General features: G+C 24.7%; 2 protein-coding genes across 3 annotated transcripts; both read right to left on the bottom strand.

Moving 5' to 3' along the window:
- Positions 1–7,686, bottom strand: LOC112594704. Of its 2 annotated transcripts, none has more exons than XM_025339654.1 (2): positions 7,516–7,686; positions 1–1,017 (listed from the first exon to the last, which is right to left on the bottom strand). In XM_025339654.1, the coding sequence occupies exons 1-2, from the start codon at positions 7,532–7,534 to the stop codon at positions 290–292; spliced, it is 747 nt and encodes a 248-aa protein (XP_025195439.1). In that variant the 5' UTR covers positions 7,535–7,686; the 3' UTR covers positions 1–289. The 2 variants fall into 2 exon arrangements, with proteins under 2 accessions (XP_025195439.1, XP_025195440.1); XM_025339655.1 differs by having other exon boundaries at positions 1–1,005.
- A 4,390-nt stretch (positions 7,687–12,076) lies between these two features.
- Positions 12,077–18,243, bottom strand: LOC112594592 (putative mediator of RNA polymerase II transcription subunit 26). The gene is made up of 4 exons (XM_025339459.1): positions 18,033–18,243; positions 13,808–13,926; positions 13,634–13,746; positions 12,077–13,577 (listed from the first exon to the last, which is right to left on the bottom strand). The coding sequence occupies exons 1-4, from the start codon at positions 18,082–18,084 to the stop codon at positions 12,149–12,151; spliced, it is 1,713 nt and encodes a 570-aa protein (XP_025195244.1). The 5' UTR covers positions 18,085–18,243; the 3' UTR covers positions 12,077–12,148.

Below are 18,243 nucleotides of genomic sequence, written 5' to 3'. Positions count from 1 at the left end.
TTTATAAATTCAACAAACAACGCTTAACGCATTATTAACGACATCGATGATAATAAATAATAATAATAGTTAATAGTCGTATAGTGATTAAGGTGTTCTTCGTTCGGTCGCAGTAACTATAATATCAATTTTGAATAAATAAAATTCTAAGTTTAAATCTAACGGAAATAACTGTTACACAAGACAATAGTAATAATAATCAGCTTAAAATGATATTATGTATAAAAATAATGATTATTATTATGTACGTATGTCGTATAATTTTGTGATATTCCGATTCTGACATTGTTCATTTATCCGGTGGCAGCAAATAGTTAGCCAAAATGAAGTTAGGCTGGATTCTAGGTACGTGATTTTGTTCGAAGCTATCTCGATTTTTGTTTTCTGATCCATTTCGGATGCCGTTTACTGGCGTTACTACTATTGGCGTTCTACCTAAAGGATAATATTCCACGTTGTCCACAACTACAGTGTCGTCATTACAAGGACTTTGCGACGGCGGAGGCACTGGTGTGGTTGGTGTTGGAGTTTGAATTACTGGAGGTGTTGGTGAGGGTAGTGGTGGAAGGTATACTGGAGGACATTCGGTAGTCGCGATAGGATGCCAATCGCCGCATGGCTGCCGTGCTACTTGACCACCATTGTCACCTCTCCGGCCGGTCGTTGATGTTTCGCCTTTAGCCGGCAAATAAAAATAATAATGGAATACGTGATGATGAACGCCGGTTGTTGTCACTTCCTGTGGCGTCAATGAAGTGGGTAAAACGCGTGGAGGTAGCAAATTTTGCCGCATCACAGTCGGCGGTGGAGTCAGTGGTTGGTATAGTTCCAGCGGTTGTCGAAACTGAGGTTGATGCACAAAATAACGTTGTGACAGCATCGGTTCTTGAAAAAATGGCCGAAATGCTATTGATGAACGTGTCGGCGAAGAAAACGTATTGTAAAACTGTGGAAACTGACCGGACCACGCTGTCGCCAATGTGATAACCATGGCACTGATAATCGCTAGAACACAGACTATAATATTGTTATTAACACACGACGAAATTCTTAAAATATGCACATGAGTAATTAATATTGATTGCTGTCAAAATGAATATTACCTATAACCTACCTAATACCTGTTTTTACTTATAGAGTTCCTTTTAATCAGAAGTTTAAGTTAAGTAAATTATTTGATATTATGTATTATGTCGCTGTCATAGAATTATGATAGTATAATATAAATATTGTAAATGCAATTAAATTAAAAATAAATATATTGTTGTCTCAAATTGAGAATTTCTCAATTCAAATATGGGGCTGAGTAGACATTTAGTTTATAAATACAAGAAAACTATGTTCCTATAACGTGTTTACGTGTATTTATATGATCACAAAAATACTGGAAAATTGTTGTTTTAAAAATCACAACTACTACAACATAATACCTACCAATAATATATATAATATTAATAAATAATAATTACATACATTTACAGAATATAAATCTAATGAATTTGTAAATAATAAAATAAGCTATAAATATCTATAATATAAAAGTTATACATAATTTGTATTCAGTTGTATAGTTAATAAGTTATTCAAAATTTAAAATTTATAATTATCATAAATATTTATTATTAGTATGCGATTTCAAAAAAGTAAATTTTTATTATTTACTTTTAAGGTTTAATACATTATAATAGTTGCTTGGTTATATTTATACAGTTTATTAACGTTTGATTTAAAATTATTAAGTTTAATGTCCTAAGATAACACACTACATTTTTAAAATGAGTAATATTCAAAAGAAAAAAAATGGATTTATTTTATGCACTCAAATTAATGGTACTTACTACTACTTAGTTTATAATATAATATTAATTATTGTATGTTAAATTATGAGCATAAAAGTTACCACTTTTTGTCAATATTTTATAATTGTCTATATTATGTACAAAAAATGTATGTAAAACATTGTTCTTATAAACATTGAACAATGATTTTTCATCACTAAAAATTTTTTTAAATTTAAAATAAATTAAATAAATTGAATTAAATTACTAATTGAATATTCTATATATCTAGTTTATCAAAATTTAATTATCTATCCACTTAACTAAGAAAAATTGCTGATGCATTTTAATCTTATTTTCAAAATATTTAGTTAATTTGATACATTACACATTTTGACGATATCATGATATTATTTTAAAGATAAACCAATTCAGTCAAAGTTGAAAAAACAAATCAAAGAAAAAAAAAAAGTTGGGATAGCAATTGAAAATAAACTCGGTCCTGTCAAACACACACAACAGATTCAGGCGAATATGTACAAATATATTTTAGGTGGTTTTGTCAAGTATGTGATAGATGTTAAATAAGATAAAACTGTAACGAAATCAAGTTTTTAGAAATGGGTTCAGAACTGAAAGAAAAGTATTTTGAACCCAAACAACAAGAATTTAACCAAATATTTAAACAGAAAACAGAGGTTATAATGAAAAAAATAAATTACCAACTCGAGAAAGATTCAGCGTTTATACGAGCTGAATACAATGACAAATTGTTAGAGGTTACCAAATATCACATGAATAAGTTTAACGTAAGTGTGGACATAAATATTTCCTAAAAAATATATCTTCAATTCTATATTATGATGTAGGTATATATTCAGTCTATTGGAGTATGACACAAGACTATAATACTATTAATATTATTGATAAATACTTGTTTATGATTGGAATAATTTGTAAATTAATGTTCGATTTAAAAAACGTTGAAAAATATTTTAAATGATAAAATATTTATTTTCAAGTTTGCGATAAATTCTTAAATTTTTTGAAAAATTATTTAAGAAAATTAAAATTGTTGTTTGCTGTGCATTGAGTAATAACATTTTACTTTAACTACTCGTTTATTATATAAGGTGTAACATATTTTATTTTTAATCTATTAGTTTATGCATGTTATTTCGACACAAATGTTTATTTCATATTGAAAGTTGCTTTGATAATATAACTAGTTTCAACAGAATAATAAACATAAATATATGTGTGTGTGTGTGTGTATTCATATATTTATTATTTATAGTGATAACTTTAATACTTATAGGTATCTAAATAATATATTATAGACTGACAATAATAATATAAAAGGTATAGAAATATTATTTTTGAACTTTCTTTTTTAGAATATTATTATTTATTCATTAATCACAATTATTGTGTTTTTTAAAAACAAACATTCTCATGATTTGACTTAATTATACCATCAAACATTTCAATAAATAACAATATGGGTAGATATTTTTTAATTCATAGGCCCGAATAATTTAACATTACAATTGTATATCTACACAATATATTACCAACATAATTAAGTATTATTCAACTCATTTTCATTCCAATATCGAATTTTATATTAATAAAATAATAATAATAAATAAATATTTATAAAATTTTATATTTTTTTTTTACCATTTACAATATCAAAATATATTCACAACTTTATTAAGTAAAAGAATTTTTTCATTATTCACTAAGACTTAAGAAATAAGACAATCCTTTAATAAACTTTGATCACCGGGTAACCCCGGATTATAATAATATATATATATAGTAACAAATCTTTACTATAAATTATTGAATAAAAGCGATTTCAAAAAAAAGTGTAGCGTACACCTATAGGTATAACTAGAAGCACAATTAATACTAAATTAACTAGAGAATAAATCTTTTTTATATAGCTATAAGTTAAAACAAGCTATTTCTTATTTTGTGTATGTAAGTGTTTCCAGTTTTATTCTAATTGATAATTTTTACTTTAAACTGTCAAAGTTAAATTTTTAGATAAAATTTGCTTCTAAAAACCACATTTATTTTAAAGTTTATTATTAAAAAAAAAAAATTAGTTAAAAAAAATAAACACCATTTTTTAAACTAATGCATTTATTGCTCGTTTAGAATCTAGTTTAAAATAGTACAATTTGTATAGAATATAATAAATTGATCGTTTAAATTTAAATAATAAAAATTATATTATAGTTTGGTTTTATTTATATAAAAATTACTTTTGCTTTTTTTTTAAATATTTTCATTCATACTTCCTGCCGAAAAAAAATAATTATAATAATGCTTTATAATGTAGGTATTCAATTTTTAGTTAGTACATATTATTATACTAAATAATAACATGTACAATAAATAATATTGGCATAGTTTAAATCTCACTACCACATCACACATACCCATTGATAGTGCTTTTAACTCTAAGATATTGATATCTCAGAAGCGTAAGCTTGGAGTTTGTATTTGATAATTCTTTAGATTTAATCAGTGATGCGTTATAAAAAATTAATAATATTTATTTATTTATTAAAATACAATTCATATTGTAATAATAAAAAAGAAATATTTTCCCAAAACGTTAATAATTATTTAAAATATTGTATATTACGCAATATTTTATTAAACGATAAAATTATTCCCTGTCTTCACAAATTTCTAATTATAATCTTGCAATAATAATACAATTTCGATTTTAAAATAATATTTTTTGATTTTAAATATATGTTTATTACTAAATGTGTGCTGTATATTGTACACACATATAATATTACTAGATTTTTTTTAATGTGTTAGAATATTTCATCATTTCAACATCTTATCTAATATAAATGGAGACATTAAAATTATCCACACTTCTAAATTCGTTTAAATAAAAAATTAAAATATGAATTTAAGTTAGTTTAAATTTAACTAGTTTTGACTTTAAAATATTAATTTCATACAAATTTAGTTTAAACCAATGATCAATTATTATTTATTAATTATTATTTATTAACAAGATTATTATCTAATAATTAGTATAATATATTAATTGATTGATTATAAATTCTTAGTATTATCAATAAATTAAAATAAGTAGATTTTTAAAATTAAAACAAATAATGCGTTTTAAACTTTCAAGTAATGTTATTGAACACTTTCTTCACTTTATCGCAATGTGTCTACTTATTATAATATAACTTTTACTTATATTTTTTTATTATATATATATATATATAAATATAAATTCTATATTTTATAACGTTATATAATGGATGATAATATGATAAAAATAACTTAAAAAGTATCAAGATAAAATAAAAATATTAAATAAAAAATTATCTAAATACAAATCAAAACAAATATTTTAATATTATATTATGGTATGATAAATAAAAATATATATCAAGATAAAGTACCTAAAATACAATATAATTTTATAGATATTTTCAATTTTTCGTAGGTATTGCATGTATTCATAAATAAATAGGTATATTTCATAGTTATTTTAGGTTTATTAATTAATAACAGTTTAACTTACAGACATAGCAATTTTAATAAACCTCGTAGGTATAATCGAAAAATATTGTTTCAGAACTTTGTCGTCTGTATTCAAAATTATTACTTTAATTTAATTTCGAAAAATTAATTGATATAATATAATGTAAATACTATCGATAACATTTATTGAAAAGGGGTATGTCAAAGCACGTATAATATCATATACTTAATATTAGTGTTTGTACATTGATAATAATAATAATAACAGATGTATTTTATGAAAATTTATTATTTAGTACATATAATAAATTTACTAGACAATTATAATTTGCTTTAAACAATCCTATTAATACAAAAGCAAAAAAATAACAATTCGAATTCTAATTAATGATCAATTTAATAATATACTTAATACGTAAGGTGTTATAATATTATCTACTACTTAAACAAAAATAAAAATCACCCATTACCTTTGTTTTCACAAGCAGTAGAATAATATTTTAATTAATAAGATTATCGTTTGGTCAACTGTTCAGTTGTGATCAATGATCGGTAGTCAGTGTTAACTACCTAACATCTGGCACTCAATAGGTATTAACTATACTATAGTTTGTTATATTACTTAATAGTCCAAAAATTATATAGCGACGTGTAGAAATATAAATATCGTAGTATAATAGATTATTATTAATATAAGTAGATCATATCACATCATATTATAATTTATTATTTATATTTTGTACAACTATTGTATCTTATAATAATTATAATTGAAAATAAAAAATTGAATCTAGCGTACTAGTCTCCTAGTGCCATATAAAAATTATATCCTAATTTATTTTCTAAAATTTTATTATTTCAAAAAAAATGAAAAACTTATTAATAATTATAATATAATTTATAATAAATTATTACTATATTTAACCTATGTTAACTATATTTAGAAATGTTTTTAGGAAGCTATATCAACTATTAAGAAGGAATTAAACAATAAATGTGAACAAAAACAAAAACAATTTAAAATCGACGCTAAGAAAAAGATGTTTACAAGTATTGAAAAATCATTAAAATCGAGAGAAATATTCATAAAACAAGAATTCGAGTATTACAAAGAACAAAATTTAGCAGATTTTAAAGAATATTATCGACGATTAATTTTGTCTTATCGTCTGATATTTGAAAAAAAACTAGATGACATGGAAAAAAATCATAGCACAAAATATGAAAAGATAAAACAATCATATGTGCATAAATATAAAAAAATTTTCAAACTAGAGAAAAAGAAACTAGAAGAAAAATTATTATTAGAAAACCTAAGCTTATTATCTGTTTCTGACATAAAAAAAGTCGAAGAATCGGAACCATACATAAAAACAAGTATAAAAAAAAACTTTAAATGTTGAATGAGAAGATAAACATTTCAAGATTTGTAGTTTTAAAATAAAATCTTTACTAAACATTACGTAAAATTAGTGACTTTATCAGAAAAAAAGTAGTAACCAAAAATAAAATGCATCAAAAATCTTATAGAGATTGAATATTATAAAGATGGATCCAAGATGAAAAATCCTCTTCAATTTAATTTAAAATAATAAAAATCAAACAAACTAAAAACAACAATGTATCTGTTTAAAAGTTATTAATTCTATTTTAAAAATATGTATATAAATAAACAATTACTTTATTATTTTTGTGTAATTTTGTAATTTAAAATAATGTATTGAAAAAAATTATTTTAAGTAGGATAAAAAGTATTAATAGACTTTCAATTTTAGTAAACGTTTTAAAAAATAATGCCATTTTAAAACTATGTTACATAATATGTTATATATTATATTGATGTTTTCTTATTTAAAATTTGAAAAATAAGTTAACGATAAATAATTTAGCTTTTTAAAAATACCTAATTGAGTATGTTGAATATAAGTATATTAAAATTTTAATTTTCTATTAAAAATTGAATAATAAGATTATCATATGGGCTATACTATTTGTGTTAAATATTTAACCGCTACAAATAGAAGTAAATGAAACTTTTATAACAACCATCACAAATTTCATTATTCAAAAAAACAATTATAAGCAAACAAATTAAATATACAAACGTACAACCAATTTCCTTATGCTAATTTTAGAAATTAAAAAAATTCCACATTCTTTACGTAAATCATTAACAATAATAATAAAAATATATGTAACTCACTTATTTTGAGAAAAATCATTATGTTAAATCAAAAACCATATGCATGCAATCCTTATTGTTCTTGACCGAATAGCTGTAGGAGCTTCTCTGAAACTGAACTCACTGTGCAAGTCACTTTTTATAGAAATCACATTGATACAATATTTAGGAAAACCATATAAAATAAAAACTTCTTTTGTTATGCAAACCACCGCTCATCATTACAGTTCGTGATCCAAATATCGGTCCTATAGCGTTATTTTTTACACTAGTCCGGTTTTAAGGAGAAACTTGTAGATCACACTGCGCTAACATCGTTAATGGACACTCAAATATGATTTTACGTGATTAATTACTTATTCAATGAGCAACGTTACTATAAACTTTCAATGCACGATTTCTTGAAATAATATAATTATTAATTTATACATAACAAAATATATGCCATTTCTAAAAATATAAAAAAAATTACTCCTACCTTAAACAAAAACAATACGTACAGACTCTTATTATATATGAATGCTTGCATATTAATAATTTTCAATTAGAACGTTCGAGACAACATGTTTTCTTATGTAACGTAATAAATTCACTTATTTTGATGACAAAAACAAATTATTAAACCGTTAAAAATAATGTCTAATGACATATCTAACATTATAAATGTATTTTTTACCGAAATTTATTTAATTTAGTAAAAATGTTTTTATATGATTCAATAACAATGTCTCTGCTGGCATTTAACTTTAAGCTGAAAACTTAATTTCAATAATAATTGCGAGGAAAAAATAAAAATATTAATTTTGTCCGAGTAATAGATTTATGCTTGCCTATTTCATATAAATTTATTGAACTAATTGTTAAAGATACTTTGATATTATAAACGTAAACACAATACTCCAATTTAAAATGAACGTTGTATTTTTAAATAATAATTCAAATAATTTATTGAATTAAATTAAGTAAAATTATAATCTAATTTAGTATTTGAAACAAATACAATATAACAAGGAGTTGAATATCGCCATTTCAAGTTTCAAAATTGATAACCATCGTTTTCAGGATTGTATTGTCTGTTACAGAATTATAGAAAATAAAACATATACAAATATGTACTATGTAAACAGAAAATAATGGAATTTATAAAATGTGTGTAAACATAATATTGTATATAATCCATTTGACAAGACTTTTTGATCGGCCGTTAAATATATTGACGTCACTTCAAAATATTTACATATATAATAAATACAATTTTCTCAACATCATTATCATTGAAAAATAAATCGGAAATATAAATAAAACAATAAATGAGAGTTAATTTCTTTAATGGTTAAAAATAATTTTATCATAATATTTATATTCTAATACTAAAACATATTATACACATCATATTGTCATGGAAATATGACAATTTCACATTAAAATTACATTTGAATGTGTTAAATTAAAATGATTCAATCTGTATATCATTTTAGCGTATACTGATGATTCAATAATATGGACGTTATGGCAATATGAGAGATTAATACAATATAAGCTAACCATGTATAAAAATTGATGCTCCTGCATGCTACCTGCAGGTAGCTAGTTAATTACAATAACATAATATCATTAATCATGTATAAGAGGAATTTGTATATAATTATGCATATTATTATTTAATAATAACATCTTGACATAAATCACTTCGTAGTAAATATGCTTTCATTACTTTATCATAAATTGTATTGTTATCAAACAACTTAGGTATGTAAAAAAATAAAAATTACACACAAAAAAAAAACCAAAAGCATGAAATTTAAAAGGCAAAGGGACACCTCTCAAAAATATAAAGAATAGTTATTGCTATTTAAAACCAAAGTTTAATTATCTATTTTAGCTTAAAAACAAATATTTCCATCATGTTATGACATAACTTATTTAATTTTAAAAACTTTATTTTTATCATTTCAAATCTAATCATTTTTTCTATTATATCGTGTAAACAGAAATATATAAAAAAAAATTAGCAATCCAAATATAAAACATATCATTGCAAAATGAATGCATTAATTGATGCTCCGCTCAGAATCTAAAATAATAGAATAAAAATTACTTTTTATACGTCCAAATAATTTTATTTCCATACTTATCTAAAAATGAGATACATTTTATTAAACTAATAATTAATAAAGCCAACTTGATTACTTTAATTACGTATATTTTAACATTTTTTTGTATGTTTTTATACTATTACCCATCAAACTATATTTAACAGTGTTATTATCGATTAATTTAAGTAAAAATGTATTTTTACATAAAATCCTTTACATTAATTTATTTTTATACTCACTATAAATATTTCATTATTTTAAAATTGTAATTTCAACCTTAAAATATTTTTTTATACGACTCTAAAGTAACATAAAACAGGTACAGCGGTAAAAAATATATTTTATCTTCGCAACAATGATGACAATCTTCCTATTACTTTTCTCAATAAAAGACACAATGAAGCTATAATATGAAAGCTTGTACGATAAAGAAGATCGTATAATATGTACAATACTTTAAAAAAACTATAGTTTACAAGCCATAATAAATTATAATATTTTAATTTTACCACAATTTACAATTTTAATTATTGTGTATTCTATACATATTATGTAGATAATTATAATGTGTTTTCATTGTTTGCTCCTTTAACTAATTACAACCTATGTTTTCTTGTATACTTTGTTATCTAACCTTCAGGAGTCGTTTTAATTATATTCTTTATTCGTTAACTTTAATAATATTTCAGAGTGTAAAATATTAAAAAACTTATATTTTTATTAATTGTATTATTTTAAATACTAAAAATAAATAAATCAAGTGTTTTTATAAGTCAACATAATTTAATACAATATTACACATTCCAGAAACAACAACTTAGTAATACAATTATTATACATCCTGTTTATTCTTATTTTCTACTTCTTAAAATTGTTAATAAACAATAACTAAAACACTGTGGTTGTGGTAATATTTAATAAGTTTAATTTTTTTACACATTAAATACAATATAGTTCAATTTTATTGTGCGTTCAGAGAATTTTTACAACAACTTAAACATGCATAAAATCAAGTAGATATTATTAGTTATATCAATAATAATCAATATACTCGTAATATTTGCTGTAATTTTATGCTATTAAAATTAATTAGAATCAACTCAATATGTTGTTTTATTTTACTCCTACAAATTACAATAGTTAATTTATTTCTCAGCCAATCTTCAATTTATTATATCTTAAAACAGTGACGTAGCCAAGAACCTTTTATGGAGGGGAGGTTCAGCAAATTTAAACTTACCACACTTAACTTCATGATATCGGATATTTATTTTTATCGTAAAAATATAACATAAATGTTGAAACTTTTTGAAAATTTCATTATAATTTCCAAGTCAAAATTCTAAAAATATAAAAATATTAAAGAAAAAATCGTGTTTCATATAAAAGTTAATTTTCCATCTCAGTTTCATAGTGGGGGTCTGCCCCTCCCTAACCACCACATGGATACGCCACTGTCCTTAAAATGCATAAAAAAAAAGTTTTGAAGATTCGCATTACTCTATCACAACTTAAAATGTTTTATTCTAATGAGCGTGGAAAAATATTTATTTTTTTTAACTCGGATACTAGTTATTTAACTAATATTTTAATAAAAAATTAATTTTTTGCATAACTTTTAAGAAAGACAACTATTTCTTATTTTCATAAATTATTTATTAAAATGTATATGTAGTTCACTAAAAATATTTTAAAGTAGTAAATGCTTTAATTAAAATTCAAATTCAACATGAAAAATGCTACTAATAAATATTAATATTATGATTCGTGGTTCAACAAATTAATTAGGTACCATTTTTTTTTCTATAATCGTTTATTTTTAGTTCATTTTAGTTAAGCATAGTACTAATACTATTTATATGCATAATATAAAATCTATTATAAATTTTGGTTTAAAAATATCAAACGAAATATTAAATTGAAAATCTAATTTAGTTTAACTATTTATTTGGTATTGGAAAATAAAAAAAATTTAAAACAATGTTTTCATGAAAATTTTTGATTTTTAAGTTATTTTAACAAATTAATATTAAAAAATATTTGAATAATTTATTATTCAAATATGTTTTGAATAGGATGATTGGTAAGGTTTACTTCAAAAGACAAATTTTTATTATGCTACCAGTAATTGAAGTAGTTATTAAAATAAAATATACGTTTAAAAATCAATAATATTTTATAATACAACTTAAAACTAGATACCTAAAAAAAAAAAATACGTGAGCTCCTAAAAAATTAACTTTAAAATACTTAAAATGTTTTGTTGTGAAAATATATTTCATGCTTTAATGTCGTATTTAAATCATATTTTTTTAAAAAAATAGGTATACTCTCTTAAAATAGTTATAAGTTATTATATTTCAAAGAAATCAAAATTTTACAAATGTTAAGAGTAATGATTCAAAAAAATACAAAATAATAATATTAACGAAAAACGTTTTACTTTTTTTAAATATATACTATTATTTACAAAAAAAAAAAAAATAATAATGATAACTTACAACACTCTTAATACATAAATAGGCACTTTTTGAAGCATTTATATTTTATGAGTAGGTTTAGAGTTTCTGTTTTAGCTCTGCTAGTTTAGGCCGATTATCCAGTGCTAATACATAAGTCAGTGGCAACTCATTTCCAGATTCGTCGTAATCCACTCGGTACAAGTGACGGATACCTTGAGCTGCAAGAAACTGACGCTGTTGTTCGTTGAGTTCGACGGGCGTGGGAACTGGTCTGTTTCCGAGGATAAATCGTTCGTTGAGTTGTACGGAGGACGGTGATGGAGAAGGTTGTACAGTACTGGTAACCGGAGTATTTCTAAACAGTTGTTTCTGACCAACAGACTTGTCGTTTGCAGCAGTAATCTGCGCGCTCGAATCTTCCAACGCTTTAAGTTCAGCGCTGCTCAACGCCTTGAGCTCATGTGGAAATTGCAATAGCTGCAACTGATTTCTGTCCGGTAAATACTTGGTTGTACCAGAACGGTTTCCGCTTTTCGGTCTGGTACCACCTCTCGACTTAGGCAAAGTAGCGACTGTCGTCTCTGGTTGTGTCTGCTGAAACCTAGATAAGAGCGACGTTAAAAAATTATCCGGTTCCACTTCGAATGACTGTTGTTGTTGTTGTTGTTGTTGTTGTTGTTGTTGGTTTTGTTGCTGCTGAGGTTTTTCAGTTCTCACTGCCTGTTGTTGTACTCTACTCAATTTTCTGCTTTCATTCCTGGGCCTTTGATTGGGTTTCTTGGGCCGAGGAATTAATATAACTTGCTCTTCTTCAACTGGATCCACAGTAGTAGTTGACGACGTGATGGACGTGGCGCTGGTCGCGGGATTGGAAGTTACGTCTGATATCGTCTGATAATGGTTATTCTTTCGCGGAATCTGTACTACTTGCTCGGTATCTTCAATCGGTTTATTCATCTGACCATTAGGCTGGATATAAACTACGTTTTGAAGTAGACGGCTATTAAACTGTACAGGATTTACTGCAGCTATTGCTGGGTAATCTACTGTTTGTTGAGTAGCAGGTTCTACTGCATAGTTTATTCTGGGTCTCGAGACAGATCTTTGACCTTTTGATCGACTAACAACTGTTTCCGCTTGCTTAGTCACTGGACCAAATTGGACTTGTGCATATGAAAACGGTTCATCACTTGGAACAGGCACAACGGATTGTTGTTGCGACACTAAATCTTGTTGTTGAGGAGCAAAATTTTGTTGTAGTAGCCCTAAGTTTTGTTGACGTACTTGCCCATTTTGATCTATAAATTGCAGTGGCTGTCGCACCTGTTGTTCGGAGATTGGTGAAGGTTGAATTTGAAACTGAGTTGGAGGTGGTTGGGCTAAAATCTTCTGTCGAGATTTAATTAGCGCTGTTTGCTGTTCAACTAGTGTCCTCCTCGAATACTCTCCTTGCAATCGAATTTGTTCAGCAGTGAATGGAGATATTGTCGTCGTAGTAGTTGGGGGAAATACATCAGATGGTAATCTAAAAATATTTTCTATAGTATTGACAATTTTATTTAATAAAATAAATATTTTTACCCTTGTACAAAAATTTGCTGTTGTATATTTTGTTGTTCAAATTGTGATTGTTCCGGTGCTAAATTGCTATCATAATTTGCTTGTTGAGTATATTCAAAATATTCTTGTGGAATCTAAAGAAAAATTTAAATAAATTAGTTAATTGGCTATTGCTTTGTATTTAAAATATTTTACTTGTGGTTGGTTGAAATTATTATTTCGGAAATTTGTTTGTCTTTTAGAAACACTTGATAAAGTTTCTAATGCAACTTCTTTTTCATTGTTATTATTTTCTGTTGATACTGATAACACACCTAAATAAACATATTTAATTATATTAATACCGATTAATAAATATTATTGATAAAAAAAAGTGGGAACTCGTTTGGTTACATAAAATGTGTCGAATTTCCACTATCACTGAATAAGTATTTAATTTAAAGTCTTAAATATCAAAACTGAAAATTATATATATTTTATAAAATTTTAAAATAATTTGTACATTTCGTGGTGTTGATGTTTTTTTTTATTAAAATTTGAGCTTCAAATGCTAACGAAATTTTAGCATACTTTTAATATTTTAAAATCTATTTAAGTACAACTTATGAAAAACCTTCTATTAAATTTATAGAAATTTTGGTTAAGCATTTAGCTTAAGTATAAATAAAAAACCTAATGTTTCAAAATATATCCATTAAATAGCTAAATAAGAATCAAATATTTTGAAAACTATACCATCTCTAAAAAATAATAATTTTAAAAATAATAATATGTTTATATAATCAATGACAATATTTTAAGTCAAGTATTTACGGTTATTTTTTTTTTTAATTACAACAAAATATAAATATCAACTATTCTCGAAGTTAATATTCCCATTTACCTACTTATTTTATTAGCTTTTATCGATTAAAAAATTACAGAAAATTTTTCATTGTCGAACCCACAAAATAGTAAATACCAACTAAATATAATGTTCTACTAGAAACCATACTCAACATTTATGATCGAAACATGTTTAGTTTATTAAGAGCTAATTTTATATATTTACAATTTTCAATTTGTTTCCTATAAATGTTATTTTTTATATATATAATAACATTTTTAAATACTTCCTTTGTGTTTTTTTTTTTTTTTTTTTTAATGTTACTAACATCTTTTAGAGCGTGTCAATAATTATATGATATGATATTATAATAATTAATAATATAATGTAATGTAAAATAAATAAGTGATGTTGAAGCTTAAACTTAAAAATGTTTGCTATTACCTACGTATAATCTTATTAAAATAAACATAATAAAATTTGTTCTTAGCAACAATAAGTTCAACTTATATTTACTTATAAAAAAATAACTTAATAAAAGCAAAATAAATATTATTTTAAATTTCAAAATATCCATAGAAATATAAGCCACAGACTGTGTCCGTACAGTATCGTTTTTCGTATTCAATCATATATTCATTACCTACTCAGTAACGAGGTATATTCGACACCTACTACAATACATCAGATTGACTTCTCCTGATTTTTTATAAATTATGTCTCATATTTTATTTCTAAAAATAATATTAATAATAATAATAATATTTTATTAAAATTGTATTTATATACGATTGTTGGTTTTATTTACTAGGAAAACGAAATTACGTTTTAATTGTTATGTGAATGTCGATCATAGTTAGTTAATGTGGTTTTGTAATAGTTGGACGGGTTCAATTAACCGTAATAATTTTTAAAACCAGTTTTTTTTTTCTGTACATGCGTTCACACTCTATCCTCTACTGTCTGATTTTTTTTTCCTTTGCATTTGTTACACGAAACTAATCACATGACAATGACACACTGCAGATTATTGGGTATTTGCGTGTAATATAGTCGTGTCGCGCAACCTAACCTGACCCAGTTTTTGATTAAATACTATTTTTATAATATACATTTTGTCGATCTCGTTCACAGTCAGACAGGATAAATACTAAATAGAAAACACATGGTTGCCTCTCGACCTCTTCTACGTGTGAAAATACATCGTTTTTCACCGAATGATACTACCTTCAGAAACGACCAAAAGACAAAGCAAACTAATTTTATACCTACCCACCCGTTCCGTATTTCCCTCATCCGATCTCACATGGTAATAGAATGTGCGTTGTTTACACCGTTGTCGGTGTTTATACGACGGTCGCTGTACACCTCAAGTATCACTTGACCTGTTATTCGAGCCCCAACAGTACCTATTTATTATTATAGACGCCACAGCTCTCACCTTGTGTAAAAATGAACTTTTTAATGTTTACAACGTTGGTTGTAGTGTTGGAGCGTCCTTATATTAGAAGACGCGCGTGTGCGCCGTACAAAGTCATTCGATTTCATCGGCGACCGAGTTTGTGCAATATGTTAGGTATTCGGATCGAATCATTTGTTTTTAACAATGCATAAGTATTAAAACGTACATACAACTGCGGTGATGTGGTTTAGACAATAATATACATACTCTGTACTCCACATTGCAGACACATACCCGCGCACGCGTATAACATTATTTAATCTCTGACGTAAGCATTTTAGAAACGTATAAATTATACATTACAGTGAAAAGTTTTCTTGAAGGTTTCTCCCACCCTTTATTGTGAATAATCTACGCATTAATATTTTAACTATTTTTTTTTTTTTTAGTTTTTTATTAGTTAATTTATCGTGTGCGTTTTTACGCTTATTTCGTAATCTTTTTACTAGCAAAATATATGTATAAACAACAAGAACAACTTTCAAAAGTTGAATAATATACAAGATATCTACAATCAATAAAATATTATTTTGTTATTTCAACAATAAAAACTACTACGGACTTACTAATTTGCCCAAAAAATAATTATGAAATATTATTACGATGGGGTAATTAGTATTGGCTAGCAGGTACTCAATAAATCGTGTCATTATTGTGGTAGATACCTACTAAAAATATTTTTCAATGTGATATTTCTGTGAAAATCATTTCTATTACACATGCTTGTGGATTTGCTAGACTTCAGGAAAATTAAGGGTACTTTCTATAAAATTAATTTTTGAAAATACTTATATCTTATTTTTTTAAGTAGAAACATTTGATAAAAATCAATAAAATAATATTAAAACTTCCAAGTATCATTAAATAATAATGCTATGATATTTTATATATAAATATAAATGCATATTAAATAATTAGTTATTATATATTATACTCTCGTAAACTGATTATTATTCAATATCTATATATTATAATTGGAAGTAAAAAAAAAAGGTTGAATTTTATACTTAATCACTAAGGAAATAACACAGTGATTCAAAGTTTAATTTCAAAACTAATTATTTATAAAATTCTTACAAAAAATGCGCTACCAAAATATTCAATCCAAACATAGTTAAAAATTGAATTTTTGTTAAAATAAAATTGTATTTCTGTTAGATCATAAATAGAAACTTTAGTTTTCATAATTTATTATATAGTTATGTTCATGGAAAGTAAAATTTTTTTAAAATTTTTAACAGAATACATACTGTTGGAAATTTTAATATAAATAGAACTGTAATTACTTAAAAATGTTAAATTTTCAATCATTATTAACATAATTTCGAAAAATTACTCACGACTTATGAAATCTCTATCAAACACTACAATTAATAATCAAATAAATATTATTTTAATGCAAGAATATCAAATAAATTTAAAAAAATAATTCAAGACACAATTAAATAAGAGTTTACTGAAATTTATTTTATTATTATTAATAAGTGATGTCAAAAATTACGATTTTTACTAAGCATCTAACAAAATAATCATTAAGATTTAATTATTTAAAATCATTTAATTAGTTTAAAAAAAAAAATGAACTTAAAGTATGTCATCGATTTTTTTATAAATAATGAAACCATTGATAAAATAATTTTACTTTTAAAATTTAATAGTATTCATTTTCAAATTTTCTACCTTTACTCTAGATAAATTTAATGTATAGATAGAGTTTATTTAAACAAAAGTGTAATAGGTAATTGTATTTTTTTAAATGTAAACTATGAAAATCAGCTACGTCATAATCCCTGCAATCGAATGTTATTATAAAATAGTACCAATTCGTGATTACTAAATAAAACTATACCCAAATTTTCGATTAAAAAATAAAACAACAACAGTTTACAAGACTATCTGATATTAAACGTCAATTTATTCGAACATTTTATCAATAAGAAAGCCAAATAGCTATTATTGCCTTTTATAGTCATTATTTTCACTCCTTCCGCCGTATAATAATAATTATAAACATATTTTATTGTTTGAAATGTCATGGTTTACAATTTTATTTTTGGTAGAATATCATTTTAATAGTAATATCATAGCAACAAAAATACGAACGTATATTAACAGTGTACAAGTTGTCTTACCTCCATGTAGAACTGCAACCATCAACACTAGGCATACAGATACAAACTCCATGTTTATACCATATAAACGGCCGTCCTGTTTGCGTTTCAGCGAATCACTGCGTCTCGCGAGTCTTAGGGCTTAGAAGCCATATCACCGCGACGGTTAAGAGAGTACCACATGATCTCCGACCCGGCCTAGACCAGCATATTATCTACGATTGCATAATCT

This window comes from Melanaphis sacchari, unplaced genomic scaffold, assembly GCF_002803265.2.
Source record: "Melanaphis sacchari strain LSU unplaced genomic scaffold, SCAv2.0 Contig23_pilon_pilon, whole genome shotgun sequence".
In the NCBI taxonomy this organism is placed as follows: Eukaryota; Metazoa; Arthropoda; class Insecta; order Hemiptera; family Aphididae; genus Melanaphis; species Melanaphis sacchari.
This window is presented reverse-complemented; position numbering and strand designations above follow the sequence as displayed.

Excerpts from the sequence above, each read along its gene's own strand:
- LOC112594592 (XM_025339459.1), bottom strand. The coding sequence starts at position 18,084 with ATGGAGTTTGTATCTGTATGCCTAGTGTTGATGGTTGCAGTTCTACAT. Across the intron at positions 13,747-13,807 it reads ATAATTTCAACCAACCACAA|ATTCCACAAGAATATTTTGA; the intron begins GTAAAATATTTT and ends ATTTTTCTTTAG. Across the intron at positions 13,578-13,633 it reads CAGCAAATTTTTGTACAAGG|ATTACCATCTGATGTATTTC; the intron begins GTAAAAATATTT and ends AAATATTTTTAG.